Genomic DNA, 27,900 nt, shown 5'->3' on the forward strand with positions numbered 1-27,900 from the left:
TGCAACAAACGTTCCTTCTTTGAAACTGGTTTTGGACACAGAGAAGGTACGATAATCTCCTGGTTAATGTTTTTGTTAGAAACAACTTTTGGAAGAAAACCAGGTTTAGTACGTAAAACCACCTTATCTGCATGGAACACCAGATAAGGAGGAGAACACTGCAGAGCAGATAATTCTGAGACTCTTCTAGCAGAAGAAATCGCAACTAAAAACAAAACTTTCCAAGATAATAACTTAATATCAACGGAATGTAAGGGTTCAAACGGAACCCCCTGAAGAACTGAAAGAACTAAATTGAGACTCCAAGGAGGAGTCAAAGGTTTGTAAACAGGCTTGATTCTAACCAGAGCCTGAACAAAGGCTTGAACATCTGGCACAGCTGCCAGCTTTTTGTGAAGTAATACCGACAAGGCAGAAATCTGTCCCTTCAGGGAACTTGCAGATAATCCTTTTTCCAATCCTTCTTGAAGGAAGGATAGAATCCTAGGAATCTTAACCTTGTCCCAAGGGAATCCTTTAGATTCACACCAACAGATATATTTTTTCCAAATTTTGTGGTAAATCTTTCTAGTCACAGGCTTTCTGGCCTGAACAAGAGTATCGATCACAGAATCTGAGAATCCTCGCTTCGATAAAATCAAGCGTTCAATCTCCAAGCAGTCAGCTGGAGTGAAACCAGATTCGGATGTTCGAACGGACCCTGAACAAGAAGGTCTCGTCTCAAAGGTAGCTTCCAAGGTGGAGCCGATGACATATTCACCAGATCTGCATACCAAGTCCTGCGTGGCCACGCAGGAGCTATCAAGATCACCGACGCCCTCTCCTGCTTGATCCTGGCTATCAGCCTGGGGATGAGAGGAAATGGCGGGAACACATAAGCTAGTTTGAAGGTCCAAGGTGCTACTAGTGCATCCACTAGAGCCGCCTTGGGATCCCTGGATCTGGCCCCGTAGCAAGGAACTTTGAAGTTCTGACGAGAGGCCATCAGATCCATGTCTGGAATGCCCCACAGGTGAGTGACTTGGGCAAAGATTTCCGGATGGAGTTCCCACTCCCCCGGATGCAATGTCTGACGACTCAGAAAATCCGCTTCCCAATTTTCCACTCCTGGGATGTGGATAGCAGACAGGTGGCAGGAGTGAGACTCCGCCCAAAGAATAATTTTGGTTACTTCTTCCATCGCTAGGGAACTCCTTGTTCCCCCCTGATGGTTGATGTACGCAACAGTCGTCATGTTGTCTGATTGAAACCGTATGAACCTGGTCCTCGCAAGCTGGGGCCAGGCCTGGAGCGCATTGAATATCGCTCTCAGTTCCAGAATATTTATCGGTAGAAGAGATTCTTCCCGAGACCAAAGACCCTGAGCTTTCAGGGATCCCCAGACCGCGCCCCAGCCTATCAGACTGGCGTCGGTCGTGACAATGACCCACTCTGGTCTGTGGAACATCATCCCTTGAGACAGATTGTCCAGGGACAGCCACCAACGGAGTGAGTCTCTGGTCCTCTGATTTACTTGTATCTTCGGAGACAAGTCTGTATAGTCCCCATTCCACTGACTGAGCATGCACAGTTGTAATGGTCTTAGATGAATGCGCGCAAAAGGAACTATGTCCATCGCCGCCACCATCAACCCGATCACTTCCATGCACTGAGCTATGGAAGGAAGAGGAACGGAATGAAGTATCCGACAAGAGTCCAGAAGCTTTGTTTTTCTGGCCTCTGTTAGAAAGATCCTCATTTCTAAGGAGTCTATAATTGTTCCCAAGAAGGGAACCCTTGTTGACGGGGATAGAGAACTCTTTTCCACGTTCACTTTCCAGCCGTGAGATCTGAGAAAGGCCAGGACAATGTCCGTGTGAGCCTTTGCTTGAGGAAGGGACGACGCTTGAATCAGAATGTCGTCCAGGTAAGGTACTACTGCAATGCCCCTTGGTCTTAGCACCGCTAGAAGGGACCCTAGTACCTTTGTGAAAATCCTTGGAGCAGTGGCTAATCCGAAAGGAAGCGCCACGAACTGGTAATGTTTGTCCAGGAATGCAAACCTTAGGAACCGATGATGTTCCTTGTGGATAGGAATATGTAGATACGCATCCTTTAAATCCACCGTGGTCATAAATTGACCTTCCTGGATGGAAGGAAGGATAGTTCGAATGGTTTCCATCTTGAACGATGGGACCTTGAGAAATTTGTTTAAGATCTTGAGATCTAGGATTGGTCTGAACGTTCCCTCTTTTTTGGGAACTATGAACAGATTGGAGTAGAACCCCATCCCTTGTTCTCTTAATGGAACAGGATGAATCACTCCCATTTTTAACAGGTCTTCTACACAATGTAAGAACGCCTGTCTTTTTATGTGGTCTGAAGACAACTGCGACTTGTGGAACCTCCCCCTTGGGGGAAGTCCCTTGAATTCCAGAAGATAACCCTGGGAGACTATTTCTAGCGCCCAAGGATCCAGAACATCTCTTGCCCAAGCCTGAGCGAAGAGAGAGAGTCTGCCCCCCACCAGATCCGGTCCCGGATCGGGGGCCAATATTTCATGCTGTCTTGGTAACAGTGGCAGGTTTCTTGGCCTGCTTTCCCTTGTTCCAGCCTTGCATTGGTCTCCAAGCTGGCTTGGCCTGAGAAGTATTACCCTCTTGCTTAGAGGACGTAACACCTTGGGCTGGTCCGTTTTTACGAAAGGGACGAAAATTAGGTCTATTTTTTGCCTTGAAGGGCCGATCCTGAGGAAGGGCGTGGCCCTTACCCCCAGTGATATCAGAGATAATCTCTTTCAAGTCAGGACCAAACAGCGTTTTCCCCTTGAAAGGAATGTTTAGTAGCTTGTTCTTGGAAGACGCATCAGCCGACCAAGATTTCAACCAAAGCGCTCTGCGCGCCACAATAGCAAACCCAGAGTTCTTAGCCGCTAACTTAGCCAATTGCAAAGAGGCGTCTAGAGTGAAAGAATTAGCCAATTTGAGAGCATTGATTCTGTCCATAATCTCCTCATAAGGAGGAGAGTCACTATCGAGCACCTTAAGCAGTTCATCAAACCAGAAATATGCGGCTGTAGTGACAGGGACAATGCATGAAATGGGTTGTAGAAGGTAACCCTGCTGAACAAACATCTTTTTAAGCAAACCTTCTAATTTTTTATCCATAGGATCTTTGAAAGCACAACTATCCTCTATGGGAATAGTGGTGCGTTTGTTTAAAGTAGAAACCGCTCCCTCGACCTTGGGGACTGACTGCCATAAGTCCTTTCTGGGGTCGACCATAGGAAACAATTTTTTAAATATGGGGGGAGGGACGAAAGGAATACCGGGCCTTTCCCATTCTTTATTAACAATGTCCGCCACCCGCTTGGGTATAGGAAAAGCTTCTGGGAGCCCCGGCACCTCTAGGAACTTGTCCATTTTACATAGTTTCTCTGGGATGACTAAATTTTCACAATCATCCAGAGTGGATAATACCTCCTTAAGCAAAATGCGGAGATGTTCCAATTTAAATTTAAATGTAATCACATCAGATTCAGCCTGCTGAGAAATGTTCCCTAAATCAGTAATTTCTCCCTCAGACAAAACCTCCCTGGCCCCCTCAGATTGGGTTAGGGGCCCTTCAGAGATATTAATATCAGCGTCGTCATGCTCTTCAGTAACTAAAACAGAGCAGCCACGCTTACGCTGACAAGGGTTCATTTTGGCTAAAATGTTTTTGACAGAATTATCCATTACAGCCGTTAATTGTTGCATAGTAAGGAGAATTGGCGCGCTAGATGTACTAGGGGCCTCCTGAGTGGGCAAGACTCGTGTAGACGAAGGAGGGAATGATGCAGTACCATGCTTACTCCCCTCACTTGAGGAATCATCTTGGGCATCATTGTCATTATCACATAAATCACATTTATTTAAATGAATAGGAATTCTGGCTTCCCCACATTCAGAACACAGTCTATCTGGTAGTTCAGACATGTTAAACAGGCATAAACTTGATCAGAAAGTACAAAAAACGTTTTAAAATAAAACCGTTACTGTCACTTTAAATTTTAAACTGAACACACTTTATTACTGCAATTGCGAAAAAACATGAAGGAATTGTTCAAAATTCACCAAATTTTCACCACAGCGTCTTAAAGCCTTGAAAATATTGCACACCAATTTTGGAAGCTTTAACCCTTAAAATAACGGAACCGGAGCCGTTTTAAGCTTTAAACCCCTTTACAGTCCCTGGTATCTGCTTTGCTGAGACCCAACCAAACCCAAAGGGGAATACGATACCAAATGACGCCTTCAGAAGTCTTTTATAAGTATCAGAGCTCCTCTCACATGCGACTGCATGCCATGCCTCTCAAAAACAAGTGCGCAACACCGGCGCGAAAATGAGACTCTGCCTATGCTTTGGGAAAGCCCCTAAAGAATAAGGTGTCTAAAACAGTGCCTGCCGATATTATTAAATCAAAATACCCAGAATAAATGATTCCTCAAGGCTAAATAAGTGTTAATATCAATCGATTTAGCCCAAAAAAAGTCTACAGTTTAAATAAGCCCTTGTGAAGCCCTTATTTACAATCGTAATAAACATGGCTTACCGGATCCCATAGGGAAAATGACAGCTTCCAGCATTACATCGTCTTGTTAGAATGTGTCATACCTCAAGCAGCAAGAGACTGCAAACTGTTCCCCCAACTGAAGTTAATTGCTCTCAACAGTCCTGTGTGGAACAGCCATGGATTTTAGTTACGGTTGCTAAAATCATTTTCCTCATACAAACAGAATTCTTCATCTCTTTTCTGTTTCTGAGTAAATAGTACGTACCAGCACTATTTGAAAATAACAAACTCTTGATTGAATAATGAAAAACTACAGTTAAACACTAAAAAACTCTAAGCCATCTCCGTGGAGATGTTGCCTGTACAACGGCAAAGAGAATGACTGGGGTAGGCGGAGCCTAGGAGGGATCATGTGACCAGCTTTGCTGGGCTCTTTGCCATTTCCTGTTGGGGAAGAGAATATCCCACAAGTAAGGATGACGCCGTGGACCGGACACACCTATGTTGGAGAAATAATGACTGCTGATATTTACCATGTACAGTATGCATTACAATGACACTTTTTTATTTCATATGGGGTTTTCCAAATGATTATGGTTTTTATGCAAACTAAAGTTGTTTTTAAAAGATGTTTGCTAAAAGAAAAAAAAAAATCTGATTTGTGTGGTTACCTCCCAGGAAAAAAGTTGAAATTTATGTTTTTACGGACCAGTAAATACCGTAGATTTGCATAAATGAACAAATGCACGATAAAAGGGCAATGCTATAGCCCTTAGTCTGAACTTCAAGTGAGAAGTAGATTTTTTTACTGACAAATTTCAGTTATGTCCATTTCCACTCCCCCTGTATCATGTGACAGCCATCAGCCAATCACAAATGCATATACATATATTCTGTGAATTCTTGCACATGCTCAGTAGGAGTTGGTGACTCCAAAAGTGTAAATATAAAAAGACTGTGCACATTTTTTTTTAAATTGCTGTTCTATATGAATCGCAAAAGTTTAATTTTGACTTGAGTGTCCCTTTAAAAACAAAAAGTGCCAAACAGCTAAAGCAACTCAAGTATGGGCTCGCAAGGGGCTAAATACAACTCAATTCCAATCCACCAAGAAACTTACTTTTCCTTTGCCCTTTTTTTTAATTTTAACCTTGCACCAGAAAAAACAAACAAACAAATAAACAATCAATCTTATACATTAAGAACCTGAGCTAACAGTATAGCAAATAAATCAGAAAACACTTTTGCATGGGATTCCCCAAGTTTTTTATTTATTCAATTCAACGCCTTAACTCAAACTCTCGCTGGCCTCTACAAGCTGTCACAATACATTTTTTAAGCCTTTGCTTTTCTTGCTTTTAGACCACTCATTTATCATTTTCCAATTATTATTATCGGTTATTTGTAGAGCGCCAACAGATTCCGCAGCGCTATGAATGCAACAAACCAAATTTAGTTGTTTAGTTTTTAACTTCTTCTAAATCCAACAGCGCGTCTGCTAAAATTCCTTTTACTTTACTTTTATTTGTGAACTGATGTTCTAGTTATATCCCGTATGTAACAAGGACAGTTTTAAGTAACGGACACATCTAGTGAATTGGAATGCCATAGAAAAGGGAAAAGAACATCCAGCCAAGTTGAATAGAATGGTTAGAAAATGATTTTATCTTGCTAACAGATTCATTTTAATATTTCAGGTACAAAGTCCCTTTAAATATTTGTGAATCCTATTTATACATCAATAGCATTTGGCTACAGAACAGCAGTTTTTATTGTAGCCATATATCAATAATGATAATATTGTCATCTGTATTGTTGTGTGGTGTTCTAAAGTAAGACAGTATATGATAACATCAAAGACTGAAATCAGAGGATTTTTTTTTATTATGAAGAAAAACATAGTTTACCTGATAAATTAATTTCTTTCATATTGGCAAGAGTCCATGAGCTAGTGACGTATGGGATATACATTCCTACCAGGAGGGGCAAAGTTTCCCAAACCTTAAAATGCCTATAAATACACCCCTCACCACACCCACAATTCAGTTTAACGAATAGCCAATGAGTGGGGTGATAAGAAAGGAGCAAAAGCATCAACAAGGAATTGGAATAATTGTGCTTTATACAAAAAAATCATAACCACCATAAAAAGGGTGGCTCTCATGGACTCTTGCCAATATGAAAGAAATGAATTTATCAGGTAAATTCTTACATAAATTATGTTTTCTTTCATGTAATTGGCAAGAGTCCATGAGCTAGTGACGTATGGGATAGCAAATACCCAAGATGTGGCACTCCACGCAAGAGTCACTAGAGAGGGAGGGATAAAAATAAAGACAGCCAATTCCGCTGAAAAAAATTAATCCACAACCCAAATCATTAATCTTATAATGAAAAAAATTGAAATTATAAGCAGAAGAATCAAACTGAAACAGCTGCCTGAAGTACTTTTCTACCAAAAACTGCTTCTGAAGAAGAAAAAACATCAAAATGGTAGAATTTAGTAAAAGTATGCAAAGAAGACCAAGTTGCTGCTTTGCAAATCTGATCAACAGAAGCGTCATTCTTAAAAGCCCAGGAAGTAGAAACTGACCTAATAGAATGAGCCGTAATTCTCTGAGGCGGGGATTTACCCGACTCCAAATAAGCATTATGAATCAAAAGCTTTAACCAAGATGCCAAAGAAATGTCAGAAGCCTTCTGACCTTTCCTAGAACCAGAAAAGATAACAAATAGACTAGAAGTCTTTCTGAAATCTTTAGTAGCTTCAACATAATATTTCAAAGCTCTTACCACATCCAAAGAATGTAAAGATCTCTCCAGAGAATTCTTAGGATTAGGACACAATGAAGGGACAACAATTTCTCTACTAATGTTGTTGGAATTCACAACCTTAGGTAAAAACTTAAATGAAGTCCACAAGACCCCCTTATCCTGATGAAAATTTAGAAAAGGAGACTCACAAGAAAGAGCAGATAATTCAGAAACTCTTCTAGCAGAAGAGATGGCCAAAAGGAACAATACTTTCCAAGAAAGTAATTTAATGTCCAGAGAATGCATAGGCTCAAACGGAGGAGCCTGTAAAGCTTTCAAAACCAAATTAAGACTCCAAGGAGGAGAGATTGATTTAATGACAGGCTTGATAAGAACCAAAGCCTGTACAAAACAATGAATATCAGGAAGATTAGCAATTTTTCTGTGAAACAGAACAGAAAGAGCAGAGATTCATCCTTTCAAGGAACTTGCAGACAAACCCTTATCTAAACCATCCTGAAGAAACTGTAAAATTCTAGGAATTCTAAAAGAATGCCAAGAGAATTTATGAGAAGAACACCATGAAATGTAAGTCTTCCAAACTCGGTAATAAATCTTTCTAGACACAGATTTACGAGCCTACAACATAGTATTAATCACTGAATCAGAGAAACCTCTATGACTAAGCACTAAGCGTTCAATCTCCATACCTTCAAATTTAATGATTTGGGATCCTGATGGAAAAATGGGCCTTGAGATAGAAGGTCTGGCCTTAACGGAAGTGGCCAAGGTTGGCAACTGGACATCCGAACAAGATCCACATACCAAAACCTGTGTGGCCATGCTGGAGCCACCAGCAGTACAAACGAACGCTCCATTATGATTTTGGAAATCATTCTTGGAAGAAGAACTATAGGCAGAAAGATATAAGCAGGTTGATAACTCCAAGGAAGTGTCAACACATCCACTGCTTCCGCCTGAGGATACCTGGACAGATACCTGGGAAGTTTCCTGTTTAGATGAGAAGCCATCAGATCTATTTCTGGAAGCCCCCACATCTGAACAATCTGAAAAAACACATCTGGGTGAAGAGACTACTCTCCCAGATGTAAAGTCTGGCGACTGAGATAATCCGCTTCCCAATTGTCTATACCTGTGATATGGACCGCAGAAATTAGACAGGAGCTGGATTCCGCCCAAGCAAGTATCCGAGATACTTCTTTCATAGCTTGGGGACTGTGAGTCCCACCGTGATAATTGACATACGCCACGGTTGTGACATTGTCCGTCTGAAAACAAATAAACGATTCTCTCTTCAGAAGAGGCCAAAACTGAAGAGCTCTGAGAATTGCACGGAGTTCCAAAATATTGATTGGTAATCTCGCCTCTTGAGATTTCAAAACCCCCTGCGCTGTCAGAGATTCCCAGACAGCTCCCCAACCTGAAAGAATCGCATCTGTTGTGATCACAGTCCAGGTTGGACAAACAAAAGAGGCCCCTTGAACTAAACGATGGTGATCTAACCACCAAGTCAGAGATAGTCGAACATTGGGATTTAAGGATATTAATTGTGATATCCTTGTATAATCCTTGCACCATTGATTCAGCATACAAAGCTGAAGAGGTCTCATGTGAAAACGAGCAAAGGGGATCGCGTCCGATGCTGCAGTCATGAGACCTAAAACCCTCCATGCACATAGCTACTGAAGGGAATGATTGAAACTGAAGGTTCCGACAAGCTGCAACCAATTTCAGACATCTCTTGTCTGTTAGAGACAAAGTCATGGATACTGAATCTATTTGGAAACCTAAAAAGGTTACCCTTGTTTGAGGAGTCAAAGAACTTTTTGGTAAATTGATCCTCCAACCATGTTTTTGAAGAAACAACACTAGTTGATTCGTGTGAGATTCTGCAGAACGTAAAGACTGAGCAAGTACCAAGATATTGTCCAAATAAGGAAATACCGCAATACCCTGCTCTCTGATTACAGAGAGTAGGGCCCCGAGAACCTTTGAAAAGATCCTTGGAGCTGTCGCTAGGCCAAAAGGAAGAGCAACAAATTGGTAATGCTTGTCTAGAAAAGAGATTCTCAGGAACTGATGGTGATCTGGATGAATCGGAATATGAAGATATGCATCCTGTAAGTCTATTGTGGACATATAATGCCCTTGCTGAACAAAAGGCAGAATAGTCCTTATAGTCACCATTTTGAATGTTGGTATTCTCACATAACGGTTCAAAATTTTTAGATCCAGAACTGGTCTGAAAGAATTCTCCTTCTTTGGGACAATGAACAGATTTGAATAAAACCCCAGACCCCGTTCCTGAACAGGAACTGGCACAATTACCCCAGATACCTCCAGGTCTGAAACACACTTCAGGAAAGCCTGGGCCTTTACTGGGTTCACTGGAATGCGTGAGAAAGAAACTTCTCACAGGTGGTCTTACTTTGAAACCTATTCTGTACCCTTGAGAAACAATGTTCTGAATCCAATGATTTTGGATTGAATTGATCCAAACATCCTTGAAATATTTTAGTCTGCCCCCTACCAGCTGAGCTGGAATGAGGGCTGCACCTTCATGCGAACTTGGGGGCTGATTTAGATCTTTTAAATGGCTTGGATTTATTCCAGACTGAAGAAGGCTTCCAATTGGAAACCGTTCCCTTAGGGGAAGGATCAGGTTTCTGTTCCTTATTTTGTCAAAAGGAACGAAAACAGTTAGCAGCCTTAAATTTACCCTTAGATTTTTTATCCTGAGGCAAAAAAGCTCCCTTCCCCCCAGTGACAGTTGAAATAATTGAATCCAACTGAGAACCAAATAATTTATTACCTTGGAAAGAGAGAGATAGCAACGTTGATTTAGAAGTCATATCAGCATTCCAAGATTTAAGCCATAAAGCTCTTCTAGCTAATATAGCTAAAGACATATATCTGACATCAATTCTAATGATATCAAAAATGGCATCACAAATTAAATTATTAGCATGTTGAATTAACTTAATAATGCTATACACATTATGATCTGATACTTGTTGCGCTAGGGTTTCCAACCAAAAAGTTGAAGCAGCTGCAACATCAGCCAAAGAAATAGCAGGCCTAAGAAGATGACCTGAACATAAATAAGCCTTCCTTAGATAAGATTCAAGTTTCCTATCTAAAGGATCTTTAAAAGAAGTACTATCTGCCGTAGGAAACTTTGGAGATCTTTTCCCAAAACTCCAATCTATCAGATGGCAAAGGGTACAGCTTCTTAAACCTTGAAGAAGGAGTAAAAGAGGTACCCAGTCTATTCCATTCCCTAGACATCTGAAATAGCATCAGGAACTGGAAAAACCTCTGGAATAACTACATGAGGTTTAAAAACTGAATTTAAACGTTTACTAGTTTTAATATCAAGAGGACTAGTCTCCTCCATATCTAATGCAATCAACACCTCTTTCAATAAGGAACGAATATACTCCATTTTAAATAAGTATGAAGATTTGTCAGTGTCAATATCTGAGGCAGAATCTTCTGAACCAGATAGATCCTCATCAGAGATAGATAAATCAGAATGTTGTCGGTCATTTAAAAATTCATCAATTTTATGAGAAGTTTTAAAAGACCTTTTACGTTTATTAGAAGGTGGTATGACAGACAAAGCCTTCTGAATAGAATTAGAAACAAATTCTCTCACATTAACAGGAATATCCTGAGCATTAGATGCTGAAGGAAAAACAACAGGTAATGGATTACTACTAATGGAAATATTGTCTGCATGTAAAAGTTTGTCATGACAATTATCACAAATTACAGCCGGAGGAACAGTTACCACAGGTTTACAACAAATGCACTTAGCTTTGGTAGAACCGACATCAGGCAGCAGGATTCCAATAGTGGATTCTGAAACAGGATCAGATTGAGACATTTTGCAATATGTAAGAGAAAAAATAACATATAAAGCAAAATTATCAATTTCCTTATATGACAGTTTCAGGAATGGGAAAAAATGCAAACAAAATAAGCCTCTGGAAACCAGAAGCAAAAATACATGAAGACTAAAATAATGCCAAAAGTCTGGCGCCAAGTATGACGCCCACAACTGACAAAATATTTTTGGCGCCAAAAAACGTCTGCAACAAACACGAGCGTCATAGATGACGCAACTACATGAAAATTCTTGGCGCCAACTAAGACGCCGGAAATTACGAAAAATACGTCAACAAACGTAATTCTCGCGCCAAAAAAGTCTCGCGCCAAGAATGATGCAATAAATTATAGCATTTTACGCACCTGCAAGCCTAACAGCTTGCAATTTAGAAAGAAAGTCAATTTGAAAATTTCAGATAAGAATTTTTTTTTATGTGCATTTCCCAAAATGAAACTGACAGTCTGCAAAAAAGGAAATATACTGATAAACCTGAATCATGGCAAATATAAGTACAAACATTATATTTAGAACTTTACATTTAAAGTGCCAAACCATAGCTGAGAGTGTCTTAATAAAGGAAAATATACTTACCAAAAGACACTCATCTACATAAAGTAGATAGCCAAACCAATACTGAAACGAGAATCAGCAGAGGTAATGGCATATAAGAGTATATCGTCGATTTGAAAAGGGAGGTAGGAGATGAATCTCTACGACCGATAACAGAGAACCTATGAAATAGATCCCCGTTAGGATGACCATTGCATTCAATAGGTAATACTCCCTTCACATCCCTCTGTCATTCACTGCACTCTGAGAGGAACCGGGCTTCAGCATGCTGAGAAGCGCATATCAACGTAGAAATCTAGCACAAACTTACTTCACCACCTCCATAGGAGGCAAAGTTTGTAAAACTGAATTGTGGGTGTGGTGGGGGTATTTATAGGCATTTTGAGGTTTGGGAAACTTTGCCCCTCCTGGTAGGAATGTATATCCCATATGTCACTAGCTCATGGACTCTTGCCAATTACATGAAAGAAAATGTAAATGCATTTTGATTTGTTAGTGTATTAGTAGGGACCAAAATTCAGACCTCAAACTGGTGAAACCTAAAAAAACTAATTGTATAACAAATACAATAAATCGCATGTAACACGTAAAGACGTCACCATGTTACACAATGACATGAGTGTTCCTGCACATCTCAAAAATAATCACAGAGTTATGTCTCTGTATTTACCTGGATTTGTGTGTTGCCACCCTCAAGTAGCGCAATGCCAAGAAGGATGCCCTCAGAAAATATCCGGTCATTCTTTGTGCTCACTATAACATCTATGACCAGTTCTGATGCACCTTCCTTGTCGAGGAGACACTGAATATCTGACATAGACACTGCAGATTTATCACAGTCAGGTCCGGAAAAGGCTGAAGAGGGGAAAGTAAATAAGTCATAGTGTGATCATATTTTAATAAAGTTTGCACCCATTTTATGCATATACAGCTCTAATTTAATGCATACCCAACCATAACTACCATTTTCATCTCCCTTATGTCCCTTCTCATTCTTGGACATTGCCTCTTTTCTCTGTGGGTTATGCGCTGCCCCTTTTCTTCTCTCAAGACTAGGAACTGCCCTTTCTCCTCTCTCACAAGACTATGCACTGCCCATTTTCTTCTTTTTCATGACTTTGCACTGTTCCATACCTCTACATATGACTATACACTTCCCCATTTCATTTCTCTTATGGCTATACATTACCCCTTTTCTTCTCTCTTATGATTATGCACTGCCCCTTTTCTTCTTTTTTATAACTATGGACTGTTCCTTACCTCTACATATGACTATGCACTTCCCCTTTGTATTTCTCTTATGGCTATACACTACCCCTTTTCTTCCCTAATATAGTTATGCACTATCCCTTTTCTTCTGTACTTAATCCCTTTTCTTCTCTCTTATGACTATTTCAGTGCTCGTTTTCTTTGATATATGGCTTTACAGTGCCCATTTTCCTCCGCATCTTGGCTACGAACTGTCTCTGTAGTTCAGACTAACCACTATATCCTTTCCTCTCCATCATGGTTATGCACTACCTCTTTGACTATGAACTTATATTTTTTCCTCTACATTATGGCTAAGCCCTGCCCCTTTTCCTCTATATTATGGCTATATGTTGCCTCTTTTCCTCTATATATTATTATTATAATTTATTTGTATAGCGCCTCCAAATTCAGTATTGCTGGTTATGAGCTGTCAATTTTCTTCTATTTTATAACTGCTCTGTTTTTCCTCAACATTATATCAGTAAACTTTCCATTTTCCTATATATTATGGCTTTACACTGCTCTTTTCCCTCTATATTATGGCTTTGCACTGCCCTTTTCCCTCTATATTATGGCTTTGCACTGCCTTTTTCCTCTATATTATGGCTTTGCACTGCTCTTTTCCCTCTATATTATGGCTTTGCACTGCCTTTTCCCTCTATATTATGGCTTTGCACTGCCCTTTTCCCTCTATATTATGGCTTTTCACTGCCTTTTTCCTCTATATTATGGCTTTGCACTGCTCTTTTCCCTCTATATTATGACTTTGCACTGCCCTTTTACCTCTATATTATGGCTTTGCACTGCCCTTTTCCCTCTATATTATGGCTTTGCACTGCCTTTTTCCTCTATATTATGGCTTTGCACTGCTCTTTTCCCTCTATATTATGGCTTTGCACTGCCTTTTCCCTCTATATTATGGCTTTGCACTGCCCTTTTCCCTCTATATTATGGCTTTGCACTGCCTTTTTCCTCTATATTATGGCTTTGCACTGCTCTTTTCCCTCTATATTATGACTTTGCACTGCCTTTTCCCTCTATATTATGGCTTTGTACTGCCCTTTTTCCTCTATATTATGACTTTGCACTGCACTTTTCCCTCTATATTATGACTTTGCACTGCCTTATCCCTCTATATTATGACTTTGCACTGCCTTATCCCTCTATATTATGACTTTGCACTGCACTTTTCCCTCTATATTATGACTTTGCACTGCCTTATCCCTCTATATTATGGTTTTGCACTGCCCTTTTTCCTCTATATTATGACTTTGCACTGCACTTTTCCCTCTATATTATGACTCTGCACTGCCTTATCCCTCTATATTATGGCTTGTACTGCCCTTTTTCCTCTATATTATGACTTTGCACTGCCTTATCCCTCTATATTATGGTTTTGCACTGCCCTTTTTCCTCTATATTATGACTTTGCACTGCACTTTTCCCTCTATATTATGACTCTGCACTGCCTTATCCCTCTATATTATGGCTTTGCACTGCCCTTTTTCCTCTATATTATGGCTTGGCACTGCTCTTATCCCTCTATATTATGGCTTTGCACTGCCCTTTTCCCTCTCTATTATGACTCTGCACTGCCCTTTTCCCTCTCTATTATGACTCTGCACTGCACTTTTCCCTCTATATTATGGCTTTGCACTGCCCTTTTCCCTCTATATTATGGCTTTGCACTGCCTTTTCCCTCTCTATTATGACTCTGCACTGCACTTTTCCCTCTCTATTATGACTCTGCACTGCACTTTTCCCTCTATATTATGGCTTTGCACTGCCCTTTTCCCTCTATATTATGGCTTTGCACTGCCCTTTCCCTCTATATTATGGCTTTGCACTGCCCTTTTCCCTCTATATTATGGCTTTGCACTGCCCTTTTCCCTCTATATTATGGCTTTGCACTGCCCTTTTACCTCTATATTATGGCTTTGCACTGCTCTTTTCCCTCTATATTATGGCTTTGCACTGCCCTTTTCCCTCTATATTATGGCTTTGCACTGCCCTTTTACCTCTATATTATGGCTTTGCACTGCCCTTTTACCTCTATATTATGGCTTTGCACTGCTCTTTTCCCTCTATATTATGGCTTTGCACTGCCCTTTTCCCTCTATATTATGGCTTTGCACTGCCCTTTTACCTCTATATTATGGCTTTGCACTGCTCTTTTCCCTCTATATTATGGCTTGGCACTGCTCTTTTCCCTCTATATTATGACTCTGCACTGCACTTTTCCCTCTATATTATGACTCTGCACTGCACTTTTCCCTCTATATTATGGCTTTGCACTGCCCTTTTCCCTCTCCATTATGGCTTTGCACTGCTCTTTTCCCTCTATATTATGACTTTGCACTGCCTTTTCCCTCTATATTATGACTCTGCACTGCCTTTTTCCTCTATATTATGACTCTGCACTGCACTTTTCCCTCTATATTATGACTTTGCACTGCCTTGTCCCTCTATATTATGGCTTTGCACTGCTCTTTTCCCTCTATATTATGGCTTTGCACTGCCCTTTTCCCTCTATATTATGGCTTTGCACTGCCTTTTTCCTCTATATTATGGCTTTGCACTGCTCTTTTCCCTCTATATTATGACTTTGCACTGCACTTTTCCCTCTATATTATGGCTTTGCACTGCCTTTTACCCTCTATATTATGACTTTGCACTGCCTTATCCCTCTATATTATGACTTTGCACTGCCTTATCCCTCTATATTATGACTTTGCACTGCACTTTTCCCTCTATATTATGACTTTGCACTGCCTTATCCCTCTATATTATGGTTTTGCACTGCCCTTTTTCCTCTATATTATGACTTTGCACTGCACTTTTCCCTCTATATTATGACTCTGCACTGCCTTATCCCTCTATATTATGGCTTTGTACTGCCCTTTTTCCTCTATATTATGACTTTGCACTGCCTTATCCCTCTATATTATGGTTTTGCACTGCCCTTTTTCCTCTATATTATGACTTTGCACTGCACTTTTCCCTCTATATTATGACTCTGCACTGCCTTATCCCTCTATATTATGGCTTTGCACTGGCCTTTTTCCTCTATATTATGGCTTGGCACTGCTCTTTTCCCTCTATATTATGGCTTTGCACTGCCCTTTTCCCTCTCTATTATGACTCTGCACTGCCCTTTTCCCTCTCTATTATGACTCTGCACTGCACTTTTCCCTCTATATTATGGCTTTGCACTGCCCTTTTCCCTCTATATTATGGCTTTGCACTGCCTTTTCCCTCTCTATTATGACTCTGCACTGCACTTTTCCCTCTCTATTATGACTCTGCACTGCACTTTTCCCTCTATATTATGGCTTTGCACTGCCCTTTTCCCTCTATATTATGGCTTTGCACTGCCCTTTCCCTCTATATTATGGCTTTGTACTGCCCTTTTCCCTCTATATTATGGCTTTGCACTGCCCTTTTCCCTCTATATTATGGCTTTGCACTGCCCTTTTACCTCTATATTATGGCTTTGCACTGCTCTTTTCCCTCTATATTATGGCTTTGCACTGCCCTTTTACCTCTATATTATGGCTTTGCACTGCCCTTTTACCTCTATATTATGGCTTTGCACTGCTCTTTTCCCTCTATATTATGGCTTTGCACTGCCCTTTTCCCTCTATATTATGGCTTTGCACTGCCCTTTTACCTCTATATTATGGCTTTTCACTGCTCTTTTCCCTCTATATTATGGCTTGGAACTGCTCTTTTCCCTCTATATTATGACTCTGCACTGCACTTTTCCCTCTATATTATGACTCTGCACTGCACTTTTCCCTCTATATTATGGCTTTGCACTGCTCTTTTCCCTCTATATTATGGCTTTGCACTGCCCTTTTCCCTCTATATTATGGCTTGGCACTGCTCTTTTCCCTCTATATTATGGCTTTGCACTGCCTTTTTCCTCTATATTATGGCTTTGCACTGCACTTTTCCCTCTCCATTATGGCTTTGCACTGCTCTTTTCCCTCTATATTATGACTTTGCACTGCCTTTTCCCTCTATATTATGACTCTGCACTGCCTTTTTCCTCTATATTATGACTGCACTGCACTTTTCCCTCTATATTATGACTTTGCACTGCCTTATCCCTCTATATTATGGCTTTGCACTGCTCTTTTCCCTCTATATTATGGCTTTGCACTGCCCTTTTCCCTCTATATTATGGCTTTGCACTGCCTTTTTCCTCTATATTATGGCTTTGCACTGCCCTTTTCCCTCTATATTATGACTTTGCACTGCACTTTTCCCTCTATATTATGGCTTTGCACTGCCCTTTACCCTCTATATTATGGCTTTGCACTGCCTTATCCCTCTATATTATGGCTTTGCACTGCCCTTTTCCCTCTATATTATGGCTTTGCACTGCCCTTTTCCCTCTATATTATGGCTTTGCACTGCCTTATCCCTCTATATTATGGCTTTGCACTGCCCTTTTCCCTCTATATTATGGCTTTGTACTGCCCTTTTCCCTCTATATTATGGCTTTGCACTACTCATTTTACTTGTTTGCAAGATATTCCTGTATCACCACACTTTATTTATGCACTTATAATTTTCCTACATATACATTTCTCAATAACTCAGTCAATCCCCTCTTCCAGTTATTATATGCAATTAGTATATAAAGGCAAATATAATTTATTGTGTCCCAGGATATTCACCTCCCGTGGGTCCTGCTTTACTGAAGTTTGCAGAGAGTGGGCCATTTAGAGCAGATCCGTGGTCTCCTTTGAAATACCGATTCAGAAGTATCTTCCTTAAAGTAGATCCCTATAAAACATTAATTACATTGAACATCTTAAATACCTTGTTTTCCACATAGTAACTCTTCAAGACTTAAATCAGTCTGGCTTACTAGGCAAAAAAAGGTGTGAGGAATTAAAAAAATGGTGTTGTTCGTTTATATGGGCAAGTAGGGGTTAAACACAAACTGCAGGGAACTGCTGGTCAAGAGCCGAAACCGGAACTGATCCAATAAGTAGCGGCAGTCACAAGGCTGGGTCATAAAACTACAGCTGCTGATTGGATCAGCAGCAGTTTCCGCTTGCGACCAGTAGTTCTCTGGTATTTTAACTATGTGTTAAACCCATAGTTGCAGAGTTGCTAGTGTTTCATGCTCAACAAATTAAAGGATGACATTTTTCCACTTTAATGGCCCTTTAAATAAAAAAAAACCTTGCTAGATTTCAAAAACTATATTGATTTTATATACACAAAGTTATGTGAAAATGCAAAACAGATTATATATCAAATTTACAATAAATCAAGGTTCTCAATATTATGTTTAGTAGCTAATTATCAGTGAATATTGCAGTTTTACAGCATAAAATATTAACAATTTCAAATTATCTTGGATTATCTCATTCTCGGAAATATTGAAAACTATAAGAATATGCTATGTGAAATAATTATTTTTACTTTTTACTTATTGTTCTTGTAATTTAAATCTGAAAATTGTGGGTTTTCAAATTCTAAAAACTGGACGTGTGCTTTATACACGTCACAAGCCTAACCCCGATACATATCTGCCCCTGATTGGTCTCAGCACAGGTAATAAGATAAATAACTGCAAAACAAAGCAAATGATGATAACAAAATGGCAGTGGCTCCTCCAAATAAGACAAATGATGGTGGTAGGGCAGGTGAGTTTTGCTATTGAAAAACAATTGTAGCAAATAGGATGTTAATGTATTCAGAAAGTTTTCACACTTTACTAGTATGTTAATTTATCGATAGTCAAAAGATAAGTTTTACAAGTTGTTTTATGTCTGTAATTCTGCAAAAGAAAATGTGTATTTAGCGGTGTTACAGTTTTAATGACAGTTTGCATATATGTCCTCGTGAAATACTGCACTATTAGCGGACATACTCATCACAGGGCCCCCCAAAGGTAACGCAGTAGTAAGCACTAGTAATGATATATATGCTGCTCAGTAGAAGGATTTTGAGGATAGATAGATAGGTTCCCCTGCATTGGGATTGTACACATTCTGCAAACGCCTATGTATAGACTGGCTGCTATGGGCACCTCAGCACTTGGGCCCTGATGCCACTACACCAATGGAAGTTCGGCCCCTGCTTGCTACACACACACACACACATATATATATATATATATATATATATATATATATATATATATCATGTTTATGTCTCTGCTAATTACAAGCTCATTCCTTGCACAAGTGACCCATAATGCACCAATGGAAGTTCTGCCCAGCTTGCTACACACACTCACACTCACACATATATATATATATATCATGTTTATGTCTCTGCTAATTACAAGCTCATTCCTTGCACAAGTGACCCATAATGCACCAATGGAAGTTCTGCCCCTGCTTGCTACACTCACACACACACACACTCACACTCACACTCACATATATATATCATGTTTATGTCTCTGCTAATTACAAGCTCATTCCTTGCACAAGTGACCCATAATGCACCAATGGAAGTTCTGCCCAGCTTGCTACACACACTCACACTCACACACATATATATATATATATCATGTTTATGTCTCTGAAAATTACAAGCTCATTCCTTGCACAAGTGACCATAATGCACCAATGGAAGTTCTGCCCCTGCTTGCTACACTCACACACACACACACTCACATATATATATCATGTTTATGTCTCTGCTAATTACAAGCTCATTCCTTGCACAAGTGACCCATAATGCACCAATGGAAGTTCTGCCCAGCTTGCTACACACACTCACACTCACACACACATATATATATATATATCATGTTTATGTCTCTGAAAATTACAAGCTCATTCCTTGCACAAGTGACCATAATGCACCAATGGAAGTTCTGCCCCTGCTTGCTACACTCACTCACACACACACACATATATATATATATCATGTTTATGTCTCTGCTAATTACAAGCTCATTCCTTGCACAAGTGACCCATAATGCACCAATGGAAGTTCTGCCCAGCTTGCTACACACACTCACACTCACACACATATATATATATATCATGTTTATGTCTCTGAAAATTACAAGCTCATTCCTTGCACAAGTGACCATAATGCACCAATGGAAGTTCTGCCCCTGCTTGCTACACTCACTCACACACACACACATATATATATATATATATATATATCATGTTTATGTCTCTGCTAATTACAAGCTCATTCCTTGCACAAGTGACCCATAATGCACCAATGAAAGTTCTGCCCCTGCTTGCTACACACACGCACACACACACTCACACTCACATATATATATATCATGTTTATGTCTCTGCAAATTAAAAGCTCATTCCTTGCACAAGTGACCCATAATGCATCAATGAGAATTCAAAACACGAAACAATAGTGGTGAAAATTTGCAAAGAATTAAAAATCCCCTGTAGTGAACTCTCAGTGCGCAGTCTCTGCTGCAACATGCTGCTCCTTATCTTAAAACATTTTGAAAGTAACTTGTTATCTCGTTTCTTTAGATAAACTGCAGAATAAGCTACGGCGCAAAAACGAGAGATTAGTGTGTTCCCATCCAAGTACTGGCCTTTAAAGCTCAGTAAATGAAATCAGTTGCAGGGAAGGGACGGCTCCTGACCTGTGTGGGCCGACTCGCCAGGATACAGCATGTAGGACACACCGTAACCATGGATACCTCACACGACTTGCAGTGTAGGAGTTTGATATCACAAACATGACTGAGAAATCGTTCTTTATCCATAACACACCCTAGAGTTTATCAGCAGACAGACGATGTGCTTTACCATTCCCCGCTATCTAGTTTAGTGTCCTCAGAATACTGCACAACATGTTTTTATATTAGGCAGATGTATGTCTGGATGTGGATCTCTACTTGAACTACGTTTGTATAATAATTTCCCCTATTTTCTTAAGCCAGCTTAACCCCGTAACACTCATTCTTCAAGAACAATAAATACTTTGAGACTGTAATATAAAGTGTTTCATTTTATGTAGAACTAGGCAATAAGCCTACCCAGAGGGCAGTCTATGTTTAAAAACTACAACCCCCCCCCCCCAAGCTAACGTTAGAAAAAATAAAAAAAAGTTAAATTACAGAAAAAAATAAACAAAGCTATCTAAAATAAAAAAATTAAACCTAAACTAATACCCATATAAAAATAACCCCCCCAAAAAATAAAAACACCCCCTAATCTAATACTGAACTACCAATAGCCCTTAAAAGGGCCTTTGTAGGGCATTGCCCTAAGTTAAACAGCTCTTTTACCTCTAAAAAACACTAGGTCCCCCCTAACAGTAAAAAACAAACCCCCCAAAATAAAAAAAAATCTAACAATAAAAATAAACTACCCATTGTCCCTAAAGGGGCATTTGTATGGGCATTGCCCTTAAGAGGGCATTCAGCTCTTTTACTGCCCTTAAAAAGGCAATCAGCTCTTTTTCAAGCCCCAAAAAACCCTAATCTAAAATAAAAACACCCCAAAAATTAAAATAAAAAAGCCTTAACCTAAGCCCCAAATAGGTACTCACTGCTGTTCCTGAAGTCTGGCAGAGTAGGTCTTCTTTCAGACAGATTCATCATCTTCTATCTTCATCCGGAGTCAAGTGCTCCTTTAAGGGCAATGGGTAGATTTTTTAGTGTTAGTTTTTTTTTTTTTTTTGGGGGGGGGTTTGGTGGGCTGTTTTTACTGTTAGGAGGGACTTAGTATTTTTTTAGAGGTAAGACAGCTGTTTAACTTAGGGCAATGCCCTACAAAAGGCCTTATTAAGGGCTATTGGTAGTTTAGATTAGGGGGTGTTTTTATTTTGGGGGACTTTTTTATTTTTATAGGTATTAGGTATAATTTTTTTTATTTTTGATAATTTTGTTTATTTTTTTCTGTAATGTTAGACTTATTTTTTGTAATTTAATGTTAGTTTTTTATTTTAATTGTAATTTAGTAGTAATTAAGGTTAATTTAGGGGGTGTTAGATTAGGGGACTTAGTAATTAAATTAGTTATTTGCGTTTTGGGGGGGTTGGCGGTATAGGGGTTAATATATTAATTAGGGTTATTGCAATGTGGGGGTTAAGGGGTAAATAGGTTAATTAGGGTTATTGCGATGTGGGAGTTTAGGGGTTATTGTGATGTGGGGGCTTGGCGGTTTATTGCGATGTGGGGGTTTGGCAGTTTAGGGGTTAATAGGTTAAATAGGTTTATTGCAGTGTGGGTGGTGGTTAAGGGGTTAATATTTTAATTATGTTATTTGCAGATTAGGGGTTAATTACTTTATTGTTTTGCGATGTGGGGGTTGACGGTTTAGGTGTTTGTTAATACTTTGTGCGGGAGGTTAGTTTTATTTTTGTTATACTTAATGCGGGCGGTTACGTGTTTTTATTTTTATTTCTTGCGGGCGGTTATGTGTTTTTTAGGTATTTCGTGTGGGCAGTTGCGTGTTTTTTTTTTTAAGGCTTCGGGTTTGCCTACGCTGCATCCAGGTGGATTCTTTTGGCTGCCTCATGCAGCCAACATTCCTTAGAGGATGCGTGCGCAACTGGCGATGGACGCGTTACAAATTCGATTATAGTATAGATAAAAGCTCACAATATATTTTATTGTTTATTTTGTCCCATTTTCATTTATTTTACTTCTCTGAAAAGTGTAGTTTTTACAAATCTGAGAACTGTAAGCGCACACAAGCTTAAACCTGATATATATACATGTCCCTGTCTCACCAAGGGTCATCAGATAAGAGACTGAAAAACAAAATGACTGTGGCTGCTCCAGTAACATGTCCAGATTATCTCCTCCATATACGTTTGGCGATTAAAAACAATTGTTGCAAGTAAGGTACCAATTATTTAAAACAGAAATTAGAAAAGTGTTGGAAGAATACTTCCAACTCAATGCTGATGAAAACATTCACAGTACCAATATCTGGGAGGCACACAAGTGCACCATAAGGAGGTATCCTAATCAAACGGAAAGCTAAACTTGTTAGACAAAAAAAAAGAACGCTATCATACATTCCTGTCCTGGGTCACAAATGCTGAGCAAACCCATAAGATGAGGCTCTTCAAACAGCCTTAACCCTAGCTAGAACAAATCTTCTGCAATTTTTGTAAGAGGAATATAAAAAAAAGCCCTTATTCTTAAGCAGCAATTCTTTGAGAAGGGAGACAAAGCAGGGAAACTACTGGCCAGGGTCATCTCGCATAAAAAGCTCAAATCTTATGTTCACCAAATGACGGATCAAGCAGGCACTGTCAAAGCGGACGAGAAATCAGTAGCAGACATATTTAGCTCTTATTACGAATCCCTATACAATATACAGCATTCTCAGGGGAACATCGGGGAGGCCCCCGCTCCACCAGAGGGGGAACAGGATATTTTGGCGTACCTATCTAGTGTAGAATTACCTAAACTTTCCAAGCAAGACGCCGATTCGCTAGAGTCCCCCTTCACACTAGAGGAAATTTAAAAAGCCATTAAAGGTTTCCCGACAGGGAAAAGCCCAGGGCCAGACAGTTTTGGAGCCAGGTATTATAAATTATTTATGGACATCTTGGCCCCTGAGATGCTGAATATTTTCAATGTACTGTCGATCTCCCCCTCCCTACCGAGTACTATGCTCGAGGCCCACATAACAGTGATTCACAAACCTGACAAACCGTTGGATAGGCCAGAAAATTACTGACCTATATCTCTATTAAATTCGGACGTTAAAATATTGACCAAAACCCTAACCAATCGCCTTAATAAGTATTTCCCCCAGTTGGTCTCAACAGATCAAGTGGGATTTATCCCTGCCCGTGAGGCTAGAGACAACAGCCTCAAAGTTTTACAACTGATAACCCACGCCCATAATAATGCAATCCCACTAGCACTTTTCTCAACAGATGCCGAAAAAGCATTTGACCGAGTAAACTGGTCCTTCAAGAGACACACTATGAGCAAGTTTGGCTTCAGGCCTAGGTTTATTCATAGAGAAATGTCACTATATTCAATGCCAAACGCGAAGGTGAGGGTAAATGGCACACTATCTAAAATATTCCAAATTAAAAACGGTACAAGACAGGGATGCCCCCTCTCGCCACTCTTATTTGCCCTCACTATTGAGGTGCTAGCGGGTAAGATTAGCCAACCCACAAATAAAAGGTATCAGTGTAGGTAACTATGAGCACAAACTGGCAATGTATGCGGATGATGTTCTCTTGACGATATCTGACTCAGCTTGGTCGTTGCGAGAAGCCCTGACAGAATTCTCAGAGTATGGCAAACTTCCACCTTAACCCTTCAAAATCTGAAATTCTAAATATTATGGAACCCCCTAGCATCTTTGATCCCCTTAAATCTAACTGTCTACTAAAAATTGCCCACCACTCCATAAAATATCTTGGTATCATGATTACACCTGAGTTGGGGGAACTGGTGGAACTAAATTATAAGCACATACAAAAGCGATCTCGCCAACTGGAAAAATAAAACCATCTCCTGGTTGGGTCGGGTCAGGGTCGTCAAGATGAACGTGCTACCAAGAGTGCTTTACATCCTGCAGACAGTCCCCTTATTGTCTTTTAATACCCCAAGCGAACAGTGGCACTACCTCTGGCTTTTCCTCTTATACTTTTATTGTAAGGGAATGTATTGTTATGCATTATCCCAATGTCTAGAGGAAATGGTGCTCTTGCATAAATATAAATATGAACACAAAGGAAGATTGATATAAAGGATATAAAAAATTCCCAAAGTATGCAATTAAAGCACTCTAGGCCCTAACTAAGGAACAGAAATTCCCAACAGGATTTTAAAAACAGAATTTATGCTTACCTGATAAATTTCTTTCTCTTGTGGTGTATCCAGTCCACGGGTTCATCCTTTACTTGTGGGATATTCTCCTTCCCTACAGGAAGTGGCAAAGAGAGCACACAGCAGAGCTGTCCATATAGCTCCCCCTCTAGCTCCACCCCCCAGTCATTCGACCGAAGGATAGGAAGAAAAAGGAGAAACCATAGGGTGCAGTGGTGACTGTAGATTAAACAAAAAATCTACCTGACTTAATAGCCAGGGCGGGCCGTGGACTGGATACACCACAAGAGAAAGAAATTTATCAGGTAAGCATAAATTCTGTTTTCTCTTGTAAGGTGTATCCAGTCCACGGGTTCATCCTTTACTTGTGGGATACCAATACCAAAGCTTTAGGACACAGATGAAGGGAGGGAACAAGACAGGTACCTTAAACGGAAGGCACCACTGCTTGTAAAACCTTTCTCCCAAAAATAGCCTCCGAAGAAGCAAAAGTATCGAATTTGTAAAATTTGGAAAAAGTATGCAGCGAAGACCAAGTCGCTGCCTTACAAATCTGTTCAACAGAAGCCTCATTTTTAAAAGCCCATGTGGAAGCCACTGCTCTGGTAGAATGAGCAGTAATTGTTTCAGAAGCCTGCTGGCCAGCAGTCTCATAGGCCAAACGGATGATGCTTTTCAGCCAAAATGAAAGAGAGGTAGAGGTCGCCTTCTGACCTCTCCTCTTACCAGAATAGGTAACAAACAAAGAAGTTGTTTGTCTGAAATCCTTAGTTGCTTGTAAATAGAACTTTAAAGCATGAACCACATCAAGATTGTGTAACAGACGTTCCTTCTTCGACGAAGGATTAGGACACAGAGACGGAACAACAATGGTTAATATTCTTATTAGACACAACCTTAGGAAGAAAACCAGGTTTGGTACGTAAAACTACCTTATCTGCATGGACCACCAGGTAAGGTGAATCACTGTAAAGCAGATAACTCTGAAACTCTTCGAGCAGAAGAGATAGCTACCAAAAACAAAACTTTCCAAGATAACAGCTTACTATCTATGGAATGTAAAGGTTCAAACGGAACCCCTTGCAGAACTGAAAGAACTAAATTCAGACTCCACGGCGGAGCCACAGGTCTATAAACAGGCTTGATTCTGACTAAAGCCTGACTAAACGTTTGAACGTCTGGTACCTCTGCTAGACGTTTGTGAAAAAGAATAGACAAAGCAGATATCTGTCCCTTTAAGGAACTAGCTGATAATCCTTTCTCCAATCCATCATGGAGGAAGGACAAAATCCTGGGAATCCTAACCTTACTCCATGAGTAGCCCTTGGATTCGCACCAAAAAAGATATTTTCGCCAAATCTTATGGTAGATTTTCCTGGTGACAGGCTTTCTAGCCTGAATCAGGGTATCAATGACCGACTCAGAGAAACCACGCTTTGATAGAATTAGGCGTTCAATCTCCAAGCAGTCAGACGCAGAGAAATTAGATTTGGATGTTTGAAAGGACCCTGTATTAGAAGGTCCTGCCTCATTGGTAGCGTCCATGGTGGCACAGATGACATGTCCACTAGGTCTGCATACCAGGTCCTGCGTGGCCACGCAGGCGCTATTAGAATCACCGAAGCCCTCTCCTGCTTGATTCTGGCAACCAGACGAGGGAGGAGAGGAAACGGTGGAAATACATAGGCCAGATTGAATGACCAAGGCACTGCTAGAGCATCTACCAGCACAGCCTGGGGATCCCGGGACCTGGACCCGTAAAGAGGAAGTTTGGTGTTCTGACGGGACCCCATCAGATCCAATTCTGGAGTGCCCCATAGCTGAGTCAGCTGGGCAAATACCTCCGGGTGGAGTTCCCACTCCCCCGGGTGAAAAGTCTGACGACTTAGAAAATCCGCCTCCCATTTGTCTACTCCTGGGATGTGAATTGCTGAGAGGTGGCAAGAGTGATCCTCCACCCACCTGATTATTTTGGTTACTTCCATCATTGCTAGGGAACTCCTTGTTCCCCCTTGATGATTGACGTAAGCTACAGTCGTGATGTTGTCCGACTGAAATCTGATGAATTTGGCCGCAGCTAGCTGAGGCCATACCTGAAGCACGTTGAATATCGCCCTCAGTTCCAGAATTTTTATCGGGAGAAGAGCTTCGTCCCGAGACCATAAGCCCTGAGCTTTCAGGGAGTCCCAGACTGCCCCCCAGCCCAACAGACTGGCATCGGTCGTTACGATGATCCACTCTGGTCTGCGGAAACACATTCCCTGAGACAGGTGATCCTGAGACAACCACCAGAGAAGAGAATCTCTGGTCCCCTGGTCCAACTGTATTTGAGGAGACAAATCTGCATAATCCCCATTCCACTGTTTGAGCATGCACAGTTGCAGTGGTCTGAGGTGTATCCGTGCAAAAGGGACTATGTCCATTGCCGCTACCATTAGTCCGATCGTCTCCATGCACTGAGCTACAGATGGTCGAGGAATGTAATGAAGAGCTCGGCAAGTAGTTAAGAGTTTTACCTTTCTGACCTCCGTCAAAAATATTTTCATTTCTACCGAGTCTATTAGGGTTCCTAGGAAGGGAACTCTTGTAAGGGGGGAGAGAGAACTCTTTTTGATGTTCACCTTCCACCCGTGAGACCTCAGAAAGGCCACTACAATTTCCGTGTGAGACTTGGCTCTTTGGAAAGTCGACGCCTGAATTAAAGGGACATGAAACCCATTTTTTTTCTTTCATGATTTAGAAAGAGCATGTCATTTTAAACAACTTTCTAATTTACTTCTATTATCTAATTTGCTTTATTCTCTTGATATCACTTGCCGAAAAGCATATCTAGATATGCTCAGTAGCTGCTGATTGGTTGCTGCACATAGAAACCTTGTGTGATTGGCTCACACATGTGCATTGCTATTTCTTCAACAAAGGATATCTAAAGAATTGAGCAAAATAGATAATAGAAGTAAATTGGAAAGTTGTTTATAATTGCATGCCCTATCTGAATCATGAAAGTTTAATTTTGACTAGACTGTCCCTTTAAGATGTCGTCTAGATAAGGCGCCACTGCTATGCCCCGCGGTCTTAGCACTGCCAGGAGGGACCCTAGCA

At 40.4% G+C, this 27,900-nt stretch overlaps 1 protein-coding gene across 1 annotated transcript in view; it reads right to left on the reverse strand.

The window, feature by feature from the left end:
* Window positions 1-27,900, reverse strand: part of ITPR2 (inositol 1,4,5-trisphosphate receptor type 2) — a 920,836-nt gene that overhangs the window by 383,157 nt on the left and 509,779 nt on the right. The window contains exons 30-31 of the mRNA XM_053719707.1: window positions 17,708-17,816; window positions 12,442-12,626 (exon numbers count right to left, since the gene is read on the reverse strand). Of these exons, the coding sequence (XP_053575682.1) occupies window positions 12,442-12,626; window positions 17,708-17,816 (294 nt within the window). The remainder of the gene's footprint in view (window positions 1-12,441; window positions 12,627-17,707; window positions 17,817-27,900) is intronic.

The sequence above is a fragment of the Bombina bombina genome, chromosome 6, assembly GCF_027579735.1.
Source record: "Bombina bombina isolate aBomBom1 chromosome 6, aBomBom1.pri, whole genome shotgun sequence".
Lineage (NCBI taxonomy): Eukaryota > Metazoa > Chordata > Amphibia > Anura > Bombinatoridae > Bombina > Bombina bombina.